At 39.7% G+C, this 26,371-nt stretch overlaps 1 protein-coding gene across 1 annotated transcript in view; it reads left to right on the forward strand.

Moving 5' to 3' along the window:
- The window catches only part of PRDM6 (PR/SET domain 6), a 98,554-nt gene that overhangs the window by 7,490 nt on the left and 64,693 nt on the right, over window positions 1–26,371 (forward strand). Inside the window, exon 3 of the mRNA XM_048849423.2 lies at window positions 5,584–5,891. Within this exon, the coding sequence (XP_048705380.2) occupies window positions 5,584–5,891 (308 nt within the window). The remainder of the gene's footprint in view (window positions 1–5,583; window positions 5,892–26,371) is intronic.

Consider the following 26,371-nt stretch of genomic DNA (forward strand, 5'->3'; position numbering starts at 1 on the left):
AAGTGCAGGTCTCCTGTCTCCCAGTTTAGGCCCTTAACCACTAATGGGCATAGACCACCCTTTCTCTCAGGTGTGTATATTATCTATTTACACAGAGAGATAGGGTTAGTATATGATGTATATTTATATGTTGGCAATAACATTTGAAATGATGGGCAATTATGCTGGATACCAGCAGACTCCTAGTGAATCATGAAGCACAAGGTCAAAGGCCAAACTTCTTCAATACCAGCAAACTGCAGGTATCCAGCATAACTGCACCTTTGAAACACATTATTGCTGAGATGAAATGTATTTTCTTTCATTTATTGTTACAGCTGGTTATATATAATGTTTATACCATTATGTTGGTTTCTACATGCACCGTCAAGAACTTTCTTCATCCATTCAGCTTTCCTTTTAAATATACAGTGCTGTTGTTATTCAAATTAGTGTGCTTTGAGGTTGTGCATGTGTCTTTTGGGGGAAATGGTGTGTTCTTTCATTGTGCTTGAGTCTGAGATTTGTACATGTATGTGCGTGGAGTTATATTGCAGACTTTATGGTGTATTCATTTAATGGCAGTTTTTGTATGGGGAAGAATAAATTATAAGAATATTGCACTCCTTCCCAAAGAGCCATAGCAGGCAACTTTACAAATAGATCATTTAATTTTTGTACCTTGCTCCTTCCTTCCCCTTATTCCTCCCATCAACAGACAGAGTGTAGGAATATAGAATCATAGAATATTAGGGTTGGAAGCGAACTCAGGAGGTCATCTAGTCCTATCCCCTGCTGAAAGCAGGACCAACACCAACTAAATCATTCCAGCCAAGGCTTTGTCAAGCCGGGCCTTAAAAACTTCTAGTGATGAAGATTCTACCACCTCCCTAGGTAACCCACTCCAATGCTTCACCACCCTCATAGTGAAATAGAGTGAAAAACTGTGAGCTCTCTCCAGAGAGTCTGGCTGCATTCTCGTTTGTTAACTCCAGCATTCTCAGGGAGGTAGTTCTGAATTTTACCAGGAGACATCCAGTTTTGGCTGCAGTCTCCCATTCTTCATCCATTTCCATCAAATCTCTGTTTTCTACTGCCATCTCCTTCAGGCTTTCTTCCTGAATTAGTGCCTGATCGGTAGTCCATTGAAGTCAATGGAAATTTCCATTGACTTCAGTGAGGCCTGTAATGTTCATTACCATTTGGATCCATTAGGGCCAAAAAGTGGGGCTGGCGCAGTGGTATGTTACTTACTGCCCTGGGTGGCAGCCCTTCTGAAAAGCGCAGGACTGCAATACCATTTACAGAAGGACCAGAAAATCCCTTCTGCGTTCACTTTGCACATAGTTTTTTTCTGGAAACTACAGTAGTGCAGTAGAATCCTCATACATCAGGGTGCAAGTTGATCACAATTGGAGGATAGAAGAAAACTTCCCATTGGTATATTATCTAACAATTATGTCCACTATATTACACCTTGTTCTGATGTATCCAGCAAGTGACTACTGTGTGAGACAGGATTCTGGTCTAGATGGACCATTAGGCTGTTCCAGATCAGCAATTCTCATGTTCTAGAAATTAAGCTTCCTCATCTCCCCTCCTTCCCCCCGTCACTTGAGATTAAGGACTTTTTTCCTCCTCTGAGATGAAGGACTCCACCATTCATTATGGGCTATCTTTAGCTGGCAGGACCAAGTGAGCAGGAGGGGCTAAAAAATATGGTGCTTCAGAGTCTCCTGAGAATCATCAGACAAAAATAAGAGGCACAAAAAGGGAAAGGGCAAGTACGATAGCAATGTCCCCTAAGCAAGGTAAAATATGTATTCATGGGCTTCCACTTCTTATAAACTAGGAAACTTGCTTGGATTGTATTTTAATTAAATAATGTCCTCCAAAGTTACATATTTTTAAGCATTTGACTAAAAGCATGAATGATTCAGATCTTGCTTAGCATGAATGACAGACTTACAATGCACTGCCAGCACCCCTCCCTTTTACTCTCTAGCCAGCACAGACTCTCTAGCCAGCCCAGTTTCAGAAGATATCCAGCTTTTGAGTCTTTCAGCCTTAACAGTAATGAAAGGGAAGAAGTACATCAGGAAGAGAAGATCCTGCAAATGCCAAACACCAGCTATTATTGTTCCCTGGGGGTAGTTGGTGGAAAGGGAACAGTTGGTGGAAAGGGAACCCTTTGCTAGCTGGTGAAAAATAATCTTCTCCTGGGGCCAAGTGACAGTGACATGGCATCCATTTATATTTTTCTTCAAATTTCTAATCTCTGTTTCTTGGAGATAGAGAGTGCTAAAAGGTTGTTTTCGTGCTACTAACCCACATCTATAGTCAAATACAAAATACAATGCATAAATCAGGGGAGGTTCTAACAGGTGTGTGTGTGCGCACATGAACGTGTGAAAAATTATATGTACCTGGTGGCAGGGTACAGGGAGCTGACACTGGAGTTACCTGGACAGAGTCAAGAAGATGCCTTGGCTTCATTTATGCAAGTTGTTTTGCAGACATCGTGTCTCTAAGAGGACCGTTGATAACCAGGACCCTGGGAGAAGGTTACACATCTAAAAGATCATCAAGCAGGGTACAAATTATTCATAGTTCAACTGTCTGCTCTGGGTGCTAACTGAGATCTTGGTTAGCCATCTTTTCCTTAAATCTGAGACTTTCTTAGAGAATTTTTTTTTGTAGATTACATTATGAGAAATCAGATTTTTTTTTTAAAAGAGTACTTAATTGATAGTTGTGTCTTTTTTGCCATTTGGGGCCTGGTCCAGTATACTTTCACATATCAAACTCCAGTTGCAGTGTACATTTTGGTATGCAAGAAATGCAGGATTGGGGTGATCATAATCATTTCTTGACCCTTAGGTTTCTGGGGGAAGAGGGATGTAGGATGTTGTGATATTTTTCTCTACTTTCCAAATAAGTTTTGAAAATATAAACATGGATTTGCTAAGCTTTATTATCTAGATGTGTGTTTGCTTTTGGGAATTGGTATGGAGAGTGTTTGCTACATAATAGCCTCTCTCAAGACAGTGAGTAACAAATTCTAAATTTTCTGTGAGAAAGAGAGACAATGAATTTATCTGATATCATGAGACATTTTCTTGTATAAAATATATTTTCCTGTGAACTTTTACCTTTTTATTAAAAATAAAAAGTAATTGAGAAAAATCAGGTACAAATATTTTAGCTTACATACAGTTTTGGTATGGGTTTTAAATGAAATTTCATAAACAAATAAGTTATAATGATATATTGAAGTAAAACATGTTCTAATAAAAGAAACCCTGCAAAATAACATTTTTATATTTATAAAACATATTTCACATCAAAGGATCTCAAAGTTCTTTAAAAATTCTGGGCCATATTTTGGCTGTGAGGAAATGAAAGGTGTGCAAATAGGCCCGTAGGAGTAGTCAACATAGAAGGGGGAAATGAACGTCAGTAGCACAAATCACGTAGTTTGAAAAAGGTGCTGGGTAGGGAAGGGAGTGGTTGAGGGACGGATGTCTATGTGGCATCATCTCCTGGCATATCTGTGGGAAACTATTTGCCACTTTAATGTTGACTGTCAGAACTAACTCCTGTGGGTTCCTGCGTTATGCTGTCAAACCCCCTTGGGTGAGGGAGTGGCCTTAACATGGGTGGGGAAGACATAGCAGCATACATCAAGATTTCCACATGGATTTTGCGATATCTACACATTTTGAAAACCATTCCCTTTGCTCCCATTTATCGTCCTGCAAAACTCACTTTCAGGTTGCATGATGAATTAGGAATTTCATGAGATGAAACAAAGAGTTGACTGTGCAATCCCACCTCCACCCTGGGCTTCTTCCACAAGAGTTAAGTGATACAGACTTCTCTCTCTGTCGAATTACTTAACTGAAGCCACTTCTCTGGTGGAGGACAGCAGTGAACTGGCACAGGACATACTTGTAGATGATATAGAAATTTGCTTAAGGACACAGAGAATCCCTCCAGGATTGTTTAGGGACAAATGTTCAAGGGTGTTTCATACTAGCCTTCATTTGCCATTCACTAACTCTTGCAAGTTTCTCAGCTTATCACTTGCATGTGTTAGGACTTACATGTGGACAATAGATAATAATGTCTCAAAAATATGGGCAATTAAAAGTATGTGCAAGAATTTGTGAATGCACAAAGAGAGGCTGTATTTTGAAAATGTAACCCTTAATGTCCATGCAGAGTAGACAGAAGGGTTTTTTTAAGGTCTCATCTGAAAGACTCCAACATAATAAATGGCATGGAACTACTCAATTCATCTACCTTGGAAGGAAGAAGGACTGAGTCAGTCCTGCTGGGATTTGAACCTGTGGTTCCAGGGAGTCTAGTTATTCCAAATCTGTGGGTTAGACCACTAAACCTCAGGCCCTCTGGTGAATAGTTTGCATTATTTTTATAAGAATGCATGTGGCTAATGTAAAATTATTAGGGGAAGAACCACAAATTGCTATGTGAATACAGTAGTATAATTATTGCTTTTTGTTTGTATTTCTGGAATAGATTCATATAAAAACTTTAATTATGCTACAAGATGTAAAATGTGCGGAGGACAGTAACATAGTTCAATATATTTATTATTACATTAACTCAATGTATCTCCAGAGAAACGGATTTTCTGAGCATGAAACATTTTCCTGGAAGTTGAGCATTCGTGGCATATGTAAAAATGTGTAATGGAAACGCTTTTCCAAAATGTTCTTTGCTTATAAAAGAAAATCCCAGACAGATCTTCCCAAAATATAGAACCATCATTAATAGTGGTAGTTAGTGTAATCAGTATTTTAACACGGTGGTCTTTTTGTTAGGAACCGGTTGCATTACCAAACATGGTCTTCTTATCATCATCCTCATCTGCTATAGTAGACATTAAACATGTATAATTGTACAATAAAACAATGTTCTTAAAATTCTTTTGTGGTATCTGGGAAAGGTCAGATTGAACTGTAAGAAAGCAAATGAATAAGATTTCATAAATATAATTTATCATTGAGAGTTTTCCTTTATTTCTTTGTATTAAATAAGCATGCATGCATGCGCATGGTACTGTGGAACTAGAGCTAATATTTTGTAAGAAATAAGGATCAAATTAAATTCCATTCCAATAACACTCCTGAACTGAGCTGTAGCAAGATGAATGCGGGGGTGGGGGTGTGGGGGGGGTAGAGAGATCTTCAAAAATCATGAATGAGATATAAAATTGAAGCATATTACTAAATCCTTCATCACAAGAGGCAGATGGTTTAATACAGCCTTTGTATTAATCAAAAAAACCTAATCGTAGAAACTCTGTCCCAATGAGTGAGGCTTGGCAGGTCAATGAACACATTGTGCTTGCAGAATGTCTGCAGAGCTTCTGCTGAGGCTCTCACATTTCTCTTTCAAGGGCTTTGGTGCGGTTAGGAGAAGGGAATAAGCAACGTGCAAAAGTATGTGTGTGTTTAGATGTCTTTAAATGGATAAAAAGGTGGAGGAATATATGTATGTGTCCTTGTCTGTGGTGGAAATGATGGTAGTAGCCTGACGACACCAAGTTAATTACTCTTTTTCCTGTTTGCCTCACAGGATGTGACATGTGTGCTGATAACCGCAATGGTGAGTGCCCCATGCATGGGCCACTTCACTCTCTGCGCCGCCTAGTGGGCACTAGTAGTGCTGCAGCCGCAGCACCTCCACCTGAGATCCCTGAATGGCTCAGGGACCTCCCCCGGGAAGTGTGTCTATGTACCAGTACTGTACCTGGTCTGGCCTATGGCATCTGCGCTGCGCAGAGGATCCAGCAGGGCACCTGGATTGGGCCTTTCCAGGGAGTTGTCCTTCTGCCAGAGAAGGTTCAAACGGGAGCCATCAGGAACACGCAGCACCTCTGGGAAGTAAGTCATCTTCTTTCTATTCCTGATAGAAGTTTGATTTTCTCAAAGTCTATATCAAGTGTCATTGTATGTAGGACATACAGTTTAGTTCCTTTGTACATAATGGCTAGATTGATCTGACCCCAAAGCCTCCACAATGGATTTAAATGTGTAATCAGTAATATATGCCTGAAAGACTTGCCTACACTTTCTACAGCTGAGGGTACCATTGGCAAACTAATAGGAACCTTAGAACTGCACCTAGTTTGCTACACAGATTGCTGCACATTCTCGTATCTTTAATATGGAGATATGGTTTGAGGAGGCCATAGTCCCAACATACAGTGCTTCTTTCATCTTTAGCCAAGTGGCTGCAGCCCACGGAGATGACTGGTGCCAATATGTGTTGCTCCATCTTGATTTGAATGGAGGGCACTCAGTTTGAGATGGCACATAGCATGCTCAGACCAGTCATCTTTGTGGCCTGGAAATGTGATGGGACTCATAGTTCCTGTTTGTTACACTCCCATGTTAAAGATGAGGGTATTCACCAACACTTAGAACTCTGGGCCACATTTGGCTAATGTGCTTAGTTTTGACCATCCCTCCTGTGGTACTGTAGGCAGCATCCTTGCTTAGAATCCAGGTTTAGTTTTTTGTTTGGCAATTCCTTCTTAGTAGCTATCCTCTTGAAAGGAGTAATGCAATGCTATTTGGCAGTAGACACTGATGATCAGTGTAAAGGCATTTTAGGATTTGGAAGCTTGATGTAGTTCGGATGAATTTTGGCTGTAGATTCCAGGTTGGTTTAAGAAATCAAAATCTATATTGCACTTGGTCTTACAGGCGCTTCCCCAGTCACTATTCTACTATAACTCAGGGTTTGCCAGCGCAGCACCATTTGAGGAATCCCTATTTTCAGAAGTTTAACATTGAGCTGTACAAATGATCTTCAAGTTGAAAGCTAGCATCTGTATTATGCTAGCCAGGAAGATATAATTTGATTGTGTCGAGCAGTTTTGCATTTTGGTAAGTTAGTTTAAGAAAAAGAAAAGAAAACAAAGTGTGCTGATTTTAGACAGAGCTTTAACAATAAACAGCTAACAAAGGTATCCTCTTCCCTCCCTCATCATGTCCCAGTATTTATTAAATTAAGTGTCTATTATAAAAAGAGGAATGGCATTCTGACCTCCCTATCCTTTTGCCACTCATTTCTCCTTAATTCATAACATACTTTCTGGGGTATTTTTGTCCCTTGAATTTTAAGAACAGTTTTGTTTTGTGCTGGAAAATGTCAGGCCTGATTCTGTAAGTCCTCTGTGGAAAGAACTCCCACTGAAATCAAGGGGAGTGACATCTGTGGAGAGTTGGTAGGATTGTGTCAATCGTCCAGAAGAGGAGGAAGTATTTGTGAAATCAGTGGCTCCAACCCTGCACCTAAACAAGCAAAATCATCATTGTTAACTTGCTGAGATAGTGCAGTTAGAGAAGTGTTTTCTAGTTAGGGATCTGATCCAAAGCCCACTGAAGAGAATGTGAGTCTTTCCATTGACTTCAGTGAGTGCTGCATTAATCTCTAAGTGTATTTATAACTGTCATTAGGATTTTTACTAGATGTTTGGTGTTATGAATTCAAACATGCAAATGTGTACTGTATTCATTCACAGCAGACCTGTAAGCTCTTTGAGTCAGGGCCGTCATTTGTTATGTGTTTGTACAGCAACTAGCAGCACTATCATAGATGACTTGAGTTCCAGAATGCTACCACAATACAAATAAATAATAATATACCTAAGGCCCTTTTCTACCATTCTTACAAAGCCTGCCATTGAGGCCAGTGAGAGTTTCACATAAAGGCTGAAAGATCAGCCCCAACAAGTTTCAAAATGCATTGGGTGAAATTCTGGCCTTATTGAAGTCAATGGGAGTTTTCCCAATGACTTCAGTGGGGTCAGAATTTCACCTATTTTGCATATTGGGCCAGATCCTGTTCCAGTTGAAGTAAATTGCAAAACTCCTATTGACTTTTATGGGAGCACATTTAGGCACATTATTCATACTCATTTATAGAGCATACACTGTATTATTGCAACAGGACTTGATACTATTTCTGACATGGTGTTTGTGGTTTATATTGTCTTAAACTGAAGAATATGAAATAATAAAATTTAGGGGGTCAGCTTTTCAACTTCTGTTAATCATCACAGTTCAAATGAAGTCACTAGAGTTAAGATATTTTACACAGTTGAGATGTCAGCCCTATATATTTACATAATTAATTTTTTCCCAATATTTTGATTCATTAGTTAGACTCTGGTCACTTTTTATGTAAGTAAAGTTTTAAATATTGACAACTTTTTTCAAGGTGACCATTTTTTAGCCTATTTCAAGTTCACTTAAATATAGTGGTTTTGAAAGGTCAACTGAAATGTGCATGTTACTTGTGTCCTCTGATAGAGACACTGACAAGAGACAGTGTGGGGAGGGAAACAGAGAGGAAATGGAAAAATATTTAGTGAAAACCAGAGAGCAATGGGAGGCGTAGGGAGGGGAGAGCAGAGAGCACAACAGAAAAAAAGGTTAATGAAAAAATAAAAACTGTACCGATGTAAATCCAAAATACTGTCCAGTTATGAGTGTCACCTGAGCTTTGTGCTGGTTTGTTCTTCTATCCCAAGCAATTTGTGCAGGCTTCCTTTATGGCAGAAAAATGGTGAGTGTGCGCACACGTGTGTGTGTGTGCGTGCGTGCGTGTGTGTTTTGACAAATCTTGGAAAGAAAAATAGGTTGGCGCGGGGAGACTTATGAACTCAGACTATTTCTGCAAACTCAAAAAGAAAATCCAAGGATCACAAAACCTCCAAGTTTTGGCCATTCTTTGTTTATTTTGACCCTTGAAATGGTAGTTTTAATTTTCTGAATACTGATGTTTACTAAAGAGAGAATATAGCAAAGGAAGGAGACTAGGAGGAGATTGCAGTTTTACAAAGTGATTTCTGTGAATAAATGAAGAAATATAATGTGTTTGAATAATCTATATACTTTTAGTATATCTCATATAATGTAGATAAAATCAAATAATAAAAATTAAAGGATCATCATTGTCCTTTTATAAAATCATGGCTGTAGTTAATTCCCTTCCATCTCCCTTTTAAAATCAGATTCAAATGTAAAAGTGACTACAGATGAGTATTCAGTATTAAAGTCCTGACGGATCTTAGTGAGGTAAATATCTTTTTTTTTTCAGTACTCTAAATAGATTTCTAATATTTTTTTTCTCCTTTGCATTGCAAAGTTAAGTTGATGGATTTTTGTTTCACTTTACAGCTCTTTATTGTTTTCAGTGTGTGCTAAATAAACTGAAGAGCTATTCCAAAAACAATTAAGCATAGATACAGATTTGGTGCTTTTTTATTTCCTTTGCTGTGGCAAACATCAGAATTATTGCATTTGACTTATGGTTCAAAACTATGGAAATATTTTTTGGTCTGTCTGCATGAGTGCTCCCACAATGCAGTCAGTGTTTGCTTTATATGTAATCCATATAGCTCAATGTACAGCAATTCAGAGTAAATTAAATACCATTCCATTACCTCACAACATGTCTTGACACCTAGGGGTGTTCATTGGAAATTATAGAGTTCTTTAGCAATTAGTCAAGATAATTTTTTATAGCCTACAGTAAGATCAGATCTTCAGAAAGCCAAAAATATTAGTCATTTTGGTTGTGGTTGTTTCTCTTCCCTGTCCACATTCTCTTCCCCCTTGCCCCCCTCCTGCCCTTTGGCCCACTTCAATCTAGATACAATAAACTCTGATTTGTTTAAAAGGAAAACAGTACTGGGTGTATTAAGTAAACATTCTCTTTGGTAATACAGGCATTTATTCCAACAGTACTTGATAACTTTTCTGATCTTTTTTTTTTCATTTTGAAGTAATGGGGAAAATCCTCTTCTGATGTTATTGAAAAGAAAACAGAGACTTTCTCAGCAATTAGGTCTTATTGATGAGAATGAGATAATTTTCCCTTAATGTGTTTTCTAATAAAGAAGTGAAAAGGCACACTTGATTCTAACATATATGAAAACATTATCTCAGTTATTAATGTGTCCTTATTCCCTAGAGATAAATTAATCTAGTTGCACATGGTTTCCCCTTTCTGTTTAACATCAGAATTTAATAAGACTAGACTTAAGGAATGCATACGGGATACACTTAAAATTCTATTGGAATAAAATACAGAAGTTTTAGGAGTTAAAGTTTTTCAGACTCCATAAATCCGAGAAAGAACTGTATGATAAATGGATCTCTTCCTCAAAAATATTTAATAGAAGAACCATTTTGATCACTTAGCTGAAGCAAAGTTTTACTGCAATTGCAGAGATAGCTATATTGAAGGATTGAATCTCATAGTTGCCTTTTCCTCTTTATACTGGTAACATTTTGCCTTTGTCAGTGTTATATGTTGGAAATCAGTTAAATAATTGTTCTTGAGATATTCAAGGGTATATCAACTATATTGTTACACTTCATTGTGATTTGATTTTATGTCATAATTTTAGATGTAGTTTAAAATTTTGCTTGTATGTGTAGATCTTACCTTTTATATATATTTTTTATTTAAAGAGGTGAATAAAAATACACACATAAAATGAGATTTATTAATAATTGCAAAATGCTAATTCTGTTTTGCCCTAAAGATCGACGGCATTAATTGGCACTAGTATAAGGACAAATCCTCCTGTCCTTTCAATGTGGTACCATTGTGGGTGTTGTGCTCCCTTTGAAGTCAATGAGAATTTTGCCATGGACTTCAGTGAGAGCAAGATAAGGAAGTATAATGAGACATACATTAGCCAGACCCCATACTGTACACATTTGTATGTATTCATCTATAGAAAGAACTATTACCTTTAAATTAAGAACTCATTCAAATTATAGTGATACATATGCATTCATGTTCTCAAAGTCATAGTTTTGGCCTAAATTAGCCTGATACAGCAAAAGCACTAGGGGATAGAATTATGCCATAGTTCTATTAAAGTGAAAATTATGTTTCTCAGCAATCCATCATCTGATATTCTAGAGGGCTTGTCAGCTCTGTTTCAAATATGTCATGTTCATGAAATGCAAATAATTTTGCCCTCAAAATAAACCTTAGTAATGTTACTATGATGTCTTAAATTATGCAGAGTAACAGCTGGTGCTGCTGTTTTTGTCTTATATGATTGTAAAATGTCTTTTTTTTAAAGGTAAACTGTGTTTTTATCATATATATATATATATATATAAAACCATCTTCTGTGTATTGGAAATATTGCAAGTATTGTGTTCAGTAACTCAGCTAGCTAGAAGTTCAGTAAGATCACATTCAGGGTCACAGCATATTTAATTTATGATAATTGCACTACGCTGCTATAAAGCAGCTTGTTCCAGTCAGTTTTTCATGATCATTTACTATCATATTTCTTCCAGTATCTTTAGTAATTTATAGATTCCTTACTGAAGAGTTTAAATCCAAAACTATATCTGAAATTACTTTGATTTCAAATATAAAAGCTTATCTTAGCTTATGTTTAACACAGTTTCCTTTAATCAGACAATTAAATTTAGCCCATTTGATGTTTCTCATTAGGATCATCTTACCTGTTTGTTATGAGTCATTCATACCTCTGTCTTCAATGTATTTATTTGATTGATATACTGTATTTATTATATCTCTAGGCACACAAATCTAAAAACACATATAGCAAAAAAGTAATTTAACTTGCGGTAGGTCCCAATCCTGCTCCCACTGAAGAGAATGTGAGCTTTGCAAAACCCTTGAATAGCAGTCAAGCACATATCAGTTATGCACATGTCCTCCATATTTGGAGAAAATCTAGTTTTTAAGGCGTACAAGTACTCCTAATTTATGGTACCATTAACTGTGAATTATTTCTATTCACTTCTGATTAAATGTGAATAAAGATAGCACTTTAATGATGTGTATAGATACCCTAAATATATTGTATACCTGATACCAATAATATATTGGTGATAGGTTTCACAGTAACAGCCGTGTTAGTCTGTATTGAGCTGTAGCTCACGAAAGCTCATGCTCAAATAAATTGGTTAGTCTCTAAGGTGCCACAAGTACTCCTTTTCTTTTTGCATATTGGTGATAGATACCATTAAAAAATCCATTGTGCCTAAATGCAGAACAAATTTTTCAGTATGGAAAAGATGTTCAGTATTTCACAGAATTATTTTGATCACTTCTTTATACCTTTTATCCTCTCAGATTTCATGACATCAGATGTGTATTGACAAAAAATACAGACTCTTGAATAACTACTTAACATAAAAGCTGGAAAATCCAGTCTAACATACACTTTCCATCTAAGCATTTGCCACCTTTTTCAGATAAGTTACAGAATTCCATTATCCAAATTGTTACACATGTGTGACAGAGGTTGACCTTTAGTCATGTCAATCCTTTTTGTGTAGGCCTCAGGCTCCAGCCTAATGGCTCAAAGCCTGATTTACTCACTGTAATAAGGGCAGGAGGTCGAGCAATTGTCAGCCTGCCTGCTCGTACTCTTCTCAGAGCCTGGTTGAAGGCTGTTAACACAAAGCTTTTCAAAGTGAATTTACAACCTCCACCACTGACAGAGGCCAATCAGTACACCATAAATGTCAGGTTAGTGAGATTGAGCAGTAAGTAAAGTACTGACAGCACACTATTGGCTGAAATCAATTGCTCAAGGTTTAACTGAAAATAGCCATCTATGTATAAGTACATTAGTGGAACCAAGTTAAGTATGCAGAACAAGTTTCAGGTGGATTTCATAGCGTTACCTGTTAATAATAGCACATGGCACTGGGCTTTGCATTTGTGCAGTTTTAGTATTAACATTGCTTGTGCTTATATGATTCGTGATCAGAAAGTTTGTGCACTGGAGCTGGTCCTTAGTTACAGAAATGAGGTAGCATGTTAAACTGTATGGGAAAAAGAAAAGCAAAATGTCAGTACAGGGAAAACTAGGGACATTTTAATGATACTGATTCATTAAAGATTAAAAAATTTCAACTTTAAGTGATTCATGAAAATTCCAAAACTTTCCGCAAAGGCTCATTCACAAGGAAACTGTGGCTTTTTTTATTGTTCCTGTTGTTCTGTAATGCAAAACTATAGTAGAAGTCACTAATGAGTGATTGTGTCCTGATGGTCTGAATATCCATGAGATGTAGTTACCTACAAGACTGAATGTTTTTATCATTTTGTGTAATGACAGTTTCGACAACAATTCATTCAGCTCTGAAGGCATCAGCATTAAAATGTAAGAATCCATTAAAATGCTGTATGCAAGGATTTATAAATTAGGCAATTTCCTTGATTATTGCAATCATTTACAAAATTGATTGTCCCAGTGTGGTATAGGCAGGTTGCAGCAATGAGCATTGACAACAGGCATGTCTTCTAATATCTATAGTCATTGTTCACTAAAATAGGACGCCTCTCTACTATGAGATTGTTTTCCATCTCAAGGTCAATTATGCATTGAAATAAGGCTACTAACCTATAAGACCACACATCTTTAAAGGAGACCCACATAAGACGGCATGCTATTTATAGGCTGCAATGATAGCGAGAAAGCTTTTTTTCCCCTTTCACACGTAATTTGTTTGCTGCTGATCTAGACGTTCATTGGAGTCTATAGTACATAGTCTCTGTGTGATCCATTATTGAAAGGTAAATAATTTTTGCAAATTGCAGCTGTATATATTTATTTGATTGAAGATATAAAAGTCAATAATGTGTTTTATTTGTTGCTTCTTAAAGTTCTAATTAACCAATAGATATACTGTATAGTAACTTGATTGGGTCAATTATTTCTAGAAGACATAATAAAGACATTATGTCACAATGAGAGTACACCCTTGAAGTAAGTTTTCCTATACCAGAACAAATACAATAAATCTACTAAGTGTTTAACCATTAACCACAAAAAACATAATGTTCTCTGTATGTGTGAAAAATCAGAAATATACCTGTTAAAAATATCTGGACACTGTCACCTTAACAGACATTATTTCACATTATTGTTGAAAAATGTAGATTATGTTCAGGCAAACATAGTTGGCAACAAAGTAGCTCGTGTCAGGCCACATGCTGATTGTGGTCATATAGGGTCAAATCCTGCAGTCCTTAGTCAATTCGTGCTTAGGCAAAACTCTCATTGGTGCCTTAGTAAGGTTTTCAAGACAGAGTGAATACCATACAGCAGTGTTTTACTCACTGTTTTAAAATCAGCATTTTTCCAAGATAAGAAGCCAGCATTTTCTCTGAGAAGCACTACAGAACCTCTAGGTTGTATCTCAGTGTACACCCAGCACTGGTTTGATAAGATTAGGACAAAATTACCTTAAAAGCACCCTGATTATGGATACGCTGTAGCTTGACCTAAGGCCAACATTTTAGTTTGGAAAAAAGACTGTATTTTCAGTGGCTGCATAATAATACATTGTGTTTAATTAGATAAACATCTGCATCAAAAATACATTTTCCTCTTTTTAGTGTTTTGTAAAAATCTATAACACATTTGTTTCTGGTGTGTATTACATTGCATATTTATTACACAGATTTTGCAAAATGGGCACATAACAGGCAATACTTTAACTGTAATTCAGCTAGGTGTTACTAGTGTAGAGCATATCTATCTATCTATCTATCTATCTATCAAATATGTGTGCATGTGCGTATATGTGTGTGTGTATATATATATATATATATGGGTGTCTCAACAGTTTTGGTTTCAGTTATGCAACTGTAAAGCAGAGCTGAGTCAGTCTATCAGGCATTAATTGTCATGGAGACTTTACTATATCAACAGAAGAAATTTGAGACCACTATTTATTATACTGTATATTTATTATAAAGCAATGAAATTGGGAAATAAAATAATGCTTATTCAAATTAAAAATCTTTTAAAACAAACTAATAACAGTATTGAAATTTATTTTATGTAAAATAAATAAATATAGGGTTAAATATATTCAGCCAATCTAATGTACTGATTAAGTCAAAATCCTTGAATGATTTTTAATTTGATTATATATATAATTTTTTATTTTCTGCCTGCAGTTATGTCAGAGGGTCATTTGTGGAGATGAGGATATTAATGTTTGTTGGTGTTGCCACAAAGATTTTTAGAGCAATATGGTTTCGTAGCAGATATTCCTTCATAGGGTACCATTATGTCTGGCAGTCTTAAAAGTGGAGTCTTTCGTTTGCTATTTTTTAAAAATGTCTTTTTTATATATGCCTGAGGTTTCTGTTGTTTTTAGATTGGCTTCAATTATGTCCACATGACTCTGTCCTTCTATTACTCCCATGGGAGAAGTGTATATGTGGCAGATATGCATATTTGATTATTTAGGAATAAATTATTGGGGCTCAGGCACATTTCTTGCTTGCATGATTGGTTGCTGATAAAGTCATTCCCTGACTGGGAGATGCCAAGTCTTGTTTGCATCACAAAGATCTGTTTGGATGACTCTGCTGGCCTCGTGTTGGTTCATCTTCTCATGGTCAGCATGAGAACAGAAAGAGTAAGGTAAACAAGCTGACTATGCTTGTTCAATTCTCTGATGCCAGGTTAGGAAATACCCAGTATATGTTACACATGAGTTTCAGGATTTAGGAATTCTGGTCACCTGCTACTTATCAAACTTCCTTTATTAGTTCTGAGTTGGGGGTGAAATTGGCATCCTCTAGACTTGTTCTAGGTGAATTCAGTGCCCATAAGGCTAATGGACCAAATTTACTGTTGACCTCAGTGTTGCAGCTCCATTGAAGCCAAAGGAGCTATGGTTGTTTACACCAGTGGTGAATTTGGATTCTTGAATGTACAGCTTCTGTAGTAAACACAGGATACCCTGGGTGGTTTATTACTCAAATCACACCAGTTGGCATACTGATTCTGACTTTTGGGATCGTATTGTAAATAAGGGATGGACTCCAATTAAAACTTTTGTTATGGTGAGATCATAATCTCTAGGTGAGATTAATACCTTATGCTCATAATAGAGTTGTGTGGAACATTTTTAACAATCTGTTTTCCATGAGTATGACACTGTGGCATCTACATGTCTTCTCCTTTTGCATTATCCTCATAGATTATTCTGGTTTTCAGAGACAGCCTGTGACAAATGAAGCCGCAGGTGAGAAAAGTTGGATTATCAATGGTAGACTGAGCACAATTCATTGTGTCATAGGGAATGTCTGTGTTCCTACGGTTCGACACTGGTTAAGGCAGAGAAGTTATTACACCTCAGCTATTGAATCTGTGAAAACCTGTTCAGTGGAACTACTCCTTCCCACCCCATCCTTCTATATATCTTCAGAAAAATACAAATTAGGAGATCATCTGTAATTCAGTGATGCAATATCATACCTCTGATAGTGATGCTGCACTGAAGGAAGGTAGGTAAAAAGACCCATAGAATTCTGGGCATAGCTAGCTCTAGTGAATGTTGTAATTCTGGGGAAACCTTCTATTTATCCATATTTAAGTTTAGGTCTAACTCCCGCCGCACTGTGGTGAAATCTTTAAGAAATATATTGACAGCACAAAACATAAGGCCTTAATTTTTTTCAAAGTACTTAGTATTTGCAGTTAATTTAATTTGAATTATGTCACCTCTGTATGAATGACTCATGTACTTATTATTATCTGCTTTGTATTCTAAAGTATGGTGAATGAGAGCTAATGTTCTAAACATGGTTTTGATAGTGTTGAAATGTTTTCATAACAGGGATAGCTGTTTTATATCTTGACCACATCTGCTGCAAGCGAAGTTCAGAATTAGCAGATGACATTGAAGCAGTTTCTCAAAACATTTGCCAAGGCAGGTAATGGTAGCAGGCAGTATTGTCTTTTGAGTTGACAAAGAATGTTAACTTTTGAGGGAATATGCATACACAATTCAATAGTTATGTGGAAACATATTCCAAAAAGTCCATTATTTATTACTTAGTGCTGCAGTAAGCTTTTTGGGCAGCTATACCAGTACGCTTGACTAAGACCTCAGCCGTGCCTGCCAGCAGCATCCTCATCCCTTCAGACAGCGAGCTACTCCTCTCTACCTTTCTTTAAATCCCAATACCACAAATTACTGAATACCACAAAGGGGATGTTCAGCACCTTGCGGGATGGGACCTTTAATGATGAAGTTGAGGGCTAGTCTCTGTGTTGGGTCCCAATGTATTTTTACTGCTGCCTCTCATTCCCTGGTTTGTGGTCTAACACATGAGGGCTTGGTATGTTCCATATCTCTGGGCATGTAAAAATGCATTGAACAGGAGGTGGAGGCTGCTCAGTTTCCACTGCAGTTTTAGTGCAAACATAATTGAATGGGAGGTGAACAGTAGTACTCAGCATCAAGCCTCAGCCTCAACTTCATCACCAAGGTGTTCAGGAAAGGGAGGTTGTTGCAGGGGTGAGATATAAGGGGTTGCCAGGCACTTATTATTGGACAGTGCTTGAAGTAACCCTGTCTATACTATACTGTATGTACAAGTGGTTGGGAATCACTGCATTGCAGCCATATTCAGAAAGGGATATTGTATGTACTCCCTCTCAAGGGGCATAAGCATTAGAAATGTGCTGGTTAGAAACATACACATCAATAAACAGTGATTTAAAAATTCAGCAGGCTTTTAAAGCTTTGGCCCCACCTGCCTCACAGATTCACACAGTGGGGCCTGGCTGGGCTGGATTTGCCAAAAGTTTTTCTGAATGGATGCCATGGGTTAAATGCCCTTTCTGACCAATCATGGCTTGGAATTGTGTCAGCCTGTGCCCTCAGTTGCACCTCTTGCTCCAATTGCTTCCTCTTATTAGCCAGGATGGAGTTGCCCTGCCTTCCCCCTCTCCCTTTTTTAGGGCTAACCTAGAGCAGGAGCAAAGGGCCTTTTATGCTCTCCATCTGCTTCAACAAGGTTTTCCTACCCCTATAACTACATGCTGGAGAAGGGATAAGAACAAGTGGTCTGACCTCGTCCTCAGGGTATTATATTGGCGCTTAATTGCTTAATGTATGTTGTTGTTGCTTTTGGCTGACTAGACAGTGCATTCTCTTATTTGTTTGGTTCAAGCCAGAATCACATTCAGGTTTCCACACATGACATGACATACTGGAACAACTTCAGGGGCGGACATAGTCTTTGCAGGGGGGTGAATTTGTTCAGCTGTTTGGGCAGACAATAACTAGGAAAGGGTATGTAACTCCCAGAATTGTAGGATTCAGTGTGTAGCTGGGACTGAGAAATTAATCAACGCTGACTGCCTGGGCTCTGGCTCAATGGGAGCTCTAACCCTGTATAAAGGTGGCGCATGGCTTGGTGCAAGCCACAGGCCCAGGTCTGGGTGGGCCTGACAGTACTTCTGGCAGAGTAGCTGTTTGACCTTGGGGTCTGCCAATCACAACAAAGGGTAGCTCATAGTCAGGCTAAGCAGCTACAGGCTAAGCGGCACCCTTTGCTGCAAAGACTACATTCTTTTCTTTTCTTTTCTTTTCTTTTCTTTTCTTGTCTTTCTTTTCTTTTCTTTTCTTTTCTTTTCTTTTCTTTTCTTGTTTATTTCATAAAGTGTTAGACTTCATGCCACATATTACCTCCAGCTCGTCAGGTGGCTTTTGCGGTAACCCCTGGGCAATGGTGCCTTGAGAATTTTAGCCTACTGTGTGCAGATTTCCTTATTTCCCAAGACCGTAGGCAGAGTAACAATTTTCCAGAATCTCCTTTGTTAAACCAAACCATAATTACATTGCATCCTTTTTAGGATACAGCAATTATTTATCATGTTGTATTAGTAGTTTAAGGACTTACTGGTCTCAGTGTGCTCCTTTATTCAGAGCTAATGTTTCTTCCACATGTTAACTTTTCACTTTATCCCTCTTGAATCTCATAGATCCACCTCCTGCTTTTTTCAGTTTACTCATCCCAGTTCCAGGGCCCCTATGTTATATCAGAGCTGTCTTAATGGCTCGGAATAGTTGGCCATGTCTCTCACAGGAGTCCATTAATCCCAATTATGAAATGACAAGTGTAGTTGCTAAAGTGCAACATGAGGCTTTCTTTCACTTTCTAAGGTACAGCACAATGTTTTCGTAGTGTATCTAGCCATAGATATGTGCTGCAGGAAAACTGCACCTTCCATGACTGCATTTAGCTTTCAAATGATCTGTCTTAGCGGAGTAGCAGTTAAGTTGGGACAGTTCCATGCTTTGATAATTTATTATTAGAATCAGCCTAGCTGGAGAAATCACAAACCACCATGCTGTTTAATTATTTTTTTAGTTGTCTTCTATTAATAATGCTTTGTGTGACCCTGAAACCAGGTACACTCATGCCATGTGATCCCTAAAATGAGGGTACTCACCCTGGGACTTGTTTTTACTTGAAAGGGGACATACTTTATTTATAAACTGTACAGTTTACACCCTGCTCTTCATGACACCCATTAGTAGCTCTAGCCCTATAATCCTCATGCCTACTGGGAAGCGGGAGTCCAGGATGAGCTCCAGAATTGTTTTCCCATCACAGATAAAGAGCTGCTGTCACATGATCACTAGATCAGCTGGGATGGTCGTGCTGTTAATATCTTGATGTTATGCTCTTAGTTGTTATGTTGTGTTGCCTCATTTAAATTATAATGACAATAATTTATGGCAACTTTACAATCATTCATGTAGTAAATCTCCAAATTATTACAGTTAAATATTATGAATGGGAATTTACTTTGGATGCCATTATTTCTATATGAGAAGTGGCTGTGCCTCATGCTACGTAGCTCAGTTTATTTACATTGTAAGAAGGACTTTGTAATGAAACTTAAAGGGAGTAGTTTGCTAGAGACTGGAAGTCTGGCTGACAACCTCCCACTCCTGCAAGCTCTTTGATAGGCTCACCAAGAATACATCACAGATGTCTGCCTTCCAATTATGTGTGCACAAATGGGATTTTGTGCATATGCATTTGTAGAGGCTTCCTGAACATGTGGGCCTTGAAGTCACTGGCAAAATTAAATATGGGAGGAAATTAGGGCATAAAGAAAAGAAGCAGTCTGCTAGAACCATCTATCTGAGGGAAACAATGAGAATTGGACAGTGATTCTGAGCAGAGGCAAGGAACATGGGGAGTGAGATTCCAGTCTCACTCAAAATATTGGACCTTGTGTGGAAGATTAGTGCTGTTTTCGCTCTCTGGTGATTGGCTACTGGTGATTTCACCCCTTTGTCCCAAACTAGACTTGAGTTGTATCATGGGAATTGCATTGCTGATCCATTGTTTGTTCGCTTTTGGGTGGATGTAACACTCAATGACAGGTTGTGAGGGAGAGCGTCTAGAAACTCAGTAGCATAAGGTCAGTGAACAACTGTGGTATTAATGTATCATTTTCCATTTGTCCTCTAATTTCTAGATTACTTCCCTCCTCTTTCTGCTCTAGTTTTTCCCAATTTTGATGTCTCAGTTAAACTTTCAATTAAGTTGTTGTTAACTTAAACTTTCAAGCTTGGAAAGATTTACAAAAGTAATTTTGTGTGTGTTCCCATGCTTGGGAAACTTGACCTTGAAAAAAAAATCATTTGACATGTTCATTACGGTAGTGCCTAAGGGCCCGCCAAGAGTGGGGCCCCAGTGTGCTAGGCACTGTGCAAACACAGAGAAAAAAGATGGTCCCTGTCCCAAAGAGCTTACAGTCTAAATAGACAAGAAAGACATGGGGTGGGGGAAGGGGAATAACAGACAGGCAGAACAGACAGTGAACAATGTGATGGCTGTAAACATTATGTAAGGACCACAGTTTTGGGGCGGTGGGTGGAGTTAGTTAAGGGGATAAACTACATGAAAAGAAAAGGGAAGTGAAGTGGACGAGGGGGAAGAAGAGGATAAGAAGGGCAGGTGTGGAGTGAAATTTAGGTGACGAGACTATGAGGGAGGGGGAGGGTTGGAGCAAACAGCCAATTAGCAGAGGGCAGAGAAATTCCAGGTAGAACTGTAGGAAGCTCTCTGTCCAGAGGGCACTGTTTTTGCTCCTATCTGCAGTGCTGGAGTCTCTGGTTGGCTCCTCTCTGCTGTTTTCTCCCAAGCTCACATGGGGGGAAGGCACCACCTAGGTCGTACTGCTCCTAGAGTAAGGTCTAGGGAGTCCAGGGGGAGGGCTGGCCCCAGCTGGGCTGCATTTTTCCCCTGCTGCCACTAGTGCAGCAGTCCCTGCTTTGGCTGCTTATGCCCCTACCAGCTAGCTAGAGTGTCTGACTGGATCCTCTCTGCAGTTTCTTCCCCAAGGCCACATGGGGAGGGGGGAGAGGGGTGGCACCACCAGCTGCTAGTACCTCAGTGGGGTTGGGGGGGAACTTGAAAACATATCAATATACTAAGACTGCTAGAGAAAGTTTTTATGACCATTTTAGTAGTGCTTTACTAGGTTTTGCAAAGACTAAAATGGGTCTCCAAGTAGCATCAGCAGATAAAAGTGGAAAACAGGCCACAGTCACTTGAGCATCACCATCAACTGTAATTGTGTCAGAGCTTATAGCCTGTGCCAGGTCAACCACAAGCAAATGACATAATTGCAAACACTCAAGCAGACTATATTCTATCTAGAAAAGGGCAGTCCTCCACACACAATAGCCAGTATTTTAACCAAGTCACTATTACAATTTGCTAAATCCGCACGACAAATTAAAGTGTTGAAAATTGGATACAGTTTCAAATTATTGATTTCAAAAGTCCTAGTAACTACACTATTGTTAAAAAAATCAATTATAGTGCCAAGTTATGATCAATTGAATCTAATCCGGTGTATACGAAAGATATAAATAGTACAAAGATAGGTCCTGATCCTGCAAGATGCTTCACCTCAGTGTCTTTGCATGGTTCTGAGCCCTCTCAGTTACTCCCTTTGACATCAGTGGGAGTGAAAGCAGCTCACATGAGATGCTCAGCAGCTAGCAGGATCAAGTTTGCAGAGTCTAATCCTGATCTAGAACACAAGCTTGGTATCACGACATATTTGGAAAAATCAGCTGTTATATAGGTCAGCATCATACTTTATATCTCAAGCTATGTGGTGATGTGTACCCTGTGTGTGGGATCAGAACCAGGCCCACAGATTCTTTTATTGCGTGGTCTCAGATTTGTTGAGCTGACTCTTAACATTTGTTAGATCCAGTGATGAGCTGCCAAAATCTTAACAACAGGTTCCCTCCTCACCCCACGTTGGGGTCGTTGCCCACCCCCACCCCCCGGGACTCCTGCCCCATCCAACCCACCACATTCCTTGACGCCCCCCCCCCGGGATCCCTGCCCCATCCACACCCTCCCCTGACTCCTGACTGCCGCCAGAACCAGGCAGGAGGGTCTCATGGGTCACCGTAGTGGGTGCCCACCCAGCCCCTAAGAGCCAGAGGGACCTGCCGGGGGTGAGTGGGGAGTCCCGGCGGTGCTTACCTGGGGCAGCTCCCAGGAAGCATCCAGCAGGTCCCTCTGGCTCCTAGGGGCAAGGTAGCGTAGCTGGGGGAGAGCAGGGGGAGCGGCTGCTCCCCCCACTGATCACATCAAAAGTGGCGCCTTAGGCACCGACTCACTGGGTGCTCCGGGGCTGGAGCACCCACGGGGAGAATTTGGTGGGTGCAGAGCACCCACCGGCAACTCCCCGCCCCACGCCCAGCCCCAGCTCACCTCACCTCCGCCTCCTCCCCTGAATGGGCCGCCCCGCTCTGCTTCTCTGCCCCCCACCCCACTTCTTGCGAATCAGCTGTTCGCGTGGGAAGCCGGGGAGGGCTGAGAAGCAGGTGGCGGCTTTATGCTCAGGCCCAGGGAGGCGGAGGCAAGCTGGGGCGGGGAGCGGTTCCCCTGCGCGCCCCCCGGGTTACCTGCTGTGGCGTGGGCGGCCCTCCTCACGCCCCTCCACCCCAGCTCACCTCCGCTCCGCCTCTGCCTCCCTGGACCTGAGCGCGAAGCCGCCGCTTGCTTCTCAGCCTGCCCCGGCTTCCCACGCGAACAGCTGATTCGCGGAAAGCTGGGAGGTGGAGAAGAGGGCAGGGCGTCGCGTTCAGGGTAGGAGGCGGAACGGGAGGTGAGCTGGGGCGGGGAGCTGCCGGTGGGTGCTCTGCACCCACCAAATTTTCCCCTTGGGTGATCCAGCCCTTTTCCTACTTCTTTTACCAGCATTTTTAATAGTCTGAACAGATCTATGTGTAAATGACTGCAATGCTGCAACAGTTACATGCTGGCTGGGTGTGTCTCCCTCTAGAGGCTGGTCCAAATAGAGGATATTAACCTACTGCTGCTACCAGCAAATGGATTACTTCTTTAGTTCAAATGGTAGAGGCCTGTGCTCTGATGTTCTGGATTCAGTCTCCACAGATAACCCAAGGAAATGTCAGCTGAATGGGCCCTTCCACATGACTGTGAGAATTTCCCTCTTTATTAGGTAAATTATGGAGTAGTCAAAGAGAGGGGAACTGCAGGTAACGTTACTCTAAGTGACTCTTTAAGCCATATTGCAATTAAGTTCTGTTCAGCTTCCCAGTGAATGTTTCTGTGCTTGAATATCTCTTCCAGCCCTCTCTTCTGATAGAGATTCCATTACAGGGATTGGTTGATAATGATGGGCTGGGGAAGAAGGATTTATTATAAAAGTCAGCCATGTGGTTTCCACCTGGAAGTCTGATCCTCATGATTATGTGGTATATACAGTCTGCAGCCAGTGATCTTTTGCACTTGAAACTGAGTCAGAACTCCAAGGGAATAAGAAATTTAGAGCAACAGTAGCTTGTTACATTTCAAAGCAACAATCCCATTGCAAGAACACTGTGAATGAACATTACAGCTATTATCCAGCAACCCTACAGCTGTCACTTTAGTGAACCTTTTGATAAATTGGATTGTGGTATTTATAGAATCTATTAAAATACAACCCATCATGTGTTTGTTTATATGTTGACAAGATGATGTACACCCTGCAGGTCAAAGGTGATCTGAATTGTTATGGTGTTCTTGTCAAAGCAGTTAAAAAAGGAACATTTAAATAATTTTTTGTGGACCAATTATTCAACTAAGAGTACGACAGCAACACATAAAATTCTTATTTAGAAATATTCTACAGATCTGACACTAATATCTGTGATTGTTATCAATCAAAAAAGACTTTCCTACTTCTTCTCTAATATGTTAGAGAATTGGCAGCTCCGATAGAAAAACAAATAGCAAAATTAAACAGAAAGGCATTGATTTAACTACTTGGGTGGTTTATCCTGTGCCACAAAGAACTTTTCATTCTGTCTTGTCACCTATTAATTACCTCCTTTTTATTAAATTAGTTGATATAGCACATACAAAACTTTAGGATTATTTAATTTGTTATAAATATTCTAACTCAAAAACATGTATTTCTTTGAACATCATTGCAAAAAATGGAGCACAAATAATGTATAATAGACTGAATTATAAATGTAACCTCTATGGTCCCAATTCTGCCTATAGATACACCTGTGTAAATCCTATTGTAAACTATGAAATTTGTAAATTCATCTCTAAAATCAGATTAGTATCAATTGGAAGTGTTACCTGCAGGACTGGACCCAAATGCACACACTGTAGGATCCAGAGTATATTCTGAACATCCCCTTAATCTCTTTTCAACCAAATCCTCATGGAAGTACCCAATATAAAAAGCTGGACTAAGAGCTAGGCAGATGGATAACAAGGAGGAATCTGTTCCCGTTCCACATTGTAATGATTTGGGGTTTTTATTCTAGCACCTAACATATCAGGTGCCTTCTTAAGAAATAAGAAAGACCTGTTCTCTGCCCCAACCTAAATATAAAGAATTTTAAACAGGTGAGATAAGATAAGGGAGTGCAAAGGGAACAAATACAGTTGTAAGGCTGCTGAAGTGTATCATGTACATATCTTAAAATTACTGAGCTATCTATGCTTTACTTTCTTCTTACTCCTGTTAGATTAGGTTTTCTAAATGAGTTTATTTATTTGAAGGAGGGATTGGAGATGGCAGGCACCAGGGAGGAGAAGAGCATATGCAAATAGCAGAGGAAGGGAGGACAAGGAGATGGAGAGAATGTAAGGAGAGTTTTAGGAGAAGGAATTTGGGGGTAGGAAAAATGGTGGGCAAGGAAGATGGGTGGAGTCAGATATAAGTCACTGACTGTTGGGCACTTGAATCCTGGGACATCTGTTGTTCTGTTGAAGATGAAATAGCACAAGTCCTGATGTCACTGGGACAGAAGATATTTAGATACCTAAACCCCAGACTTAGGTGCCTACGTCTGACATTTAGGTGCCTAAGTCCTTGTTTCAGGATCCACTGCGATCCACAAAATGCCTGCTTAACCCTGTAGGCACCTAAACTCACTTGATTCCTAAATTTTTACTGTAAAAGTTCCCTAGAACCTAAGTTTCTGCCTCTAGGCATGCACCCTGCTGCCTCACTCAAGGTGTCCGGACATCTATCTCCTGCTTAAGCCCCAGAGCAATTCATGAACTAGGCATTCACCTGCCTATCTCATGTGCGGGGCCTGATCTGGCATGCGTGCTCAGAGGTCATCTTCCAGACTTGTTCCTGTTCAAAATCTGACCACACAAGATGGTGGTAACGCTCATCTTATAACTTTTAGCCCAATGATGACAGCACTCACCTGGGGTACGAGAGACGTGGATTAAATTCCCCCTCTGCCTGAAAGAATTTGAAGAGGGGTCTCCCTTCTCTCAGGTGAGTGCTCTAACCACTGAGCTTTAGGATATTCTGATGTGGGGCTCCCACAATCCCGCCGGTTGAGGCTGTTCAACTGTATATAAATAATTAAAGAATCATTGGAACAGGGAACTGGATCCTGGGTCTCCCATCTCCCAGCTGGGTGCCCTAACCACTGGACTATACTCTCCCTCTCTTTCCGGCTCAGTGAATTTTAATTATTTATATGCAGTGAACAGCTTCACCAGGAAATATCGAGGGAGACAAGTGGGCTAAAAGTTATAAGGTGGCTGCACGCACGCTTGCACACACTCGAGCACGCGCACACACACACTCACACGGAGTTTTGTGTAGAATGAAGCAGGTGCCTGCCTCATTCTCACAAAAAACAACTCAGATGCTAAAGCCACCTGACTCCAAGAGAGGGGTTCCTGGTTTTGTATCATGAGCAGATATAGATGCCTCCCTGCAGCCTGTCCTTATGCATTTATCTCAGGGAGCGGGGCAAGGCTTAGAGCACACGCATTGGCATCTCCCATTAGCTAGCTTAGGTGGGGAGCTATCTAGCATGCTGCCTTTGTGGATTGCCTTTCTAGGTGCCTGTCTCTCCCCATTCATTGTATAGGGAAACTAGGTACCTAACTCAAAATTCGTGGACCACAATGTTGTTTCTAGGTGCCTATAAATTAGGCATTGCAACATCTGTCCTTTTGCAGATCTGGACCAAAGAGACTA

Source organism: Caretta caretta, chromosome 5 (assembly GCF_965140235.1).
Source record: "Caretta caretta isolate rCarCar2 chromosome 5, rCarCar1.hap1, whole genome shotgun sequence".
Classification (NCBI taxonomy): Eukaryota; Metazoa; Chordata; order Testudines; family Cheloniidae; genus Caretta; species Caretta caretta.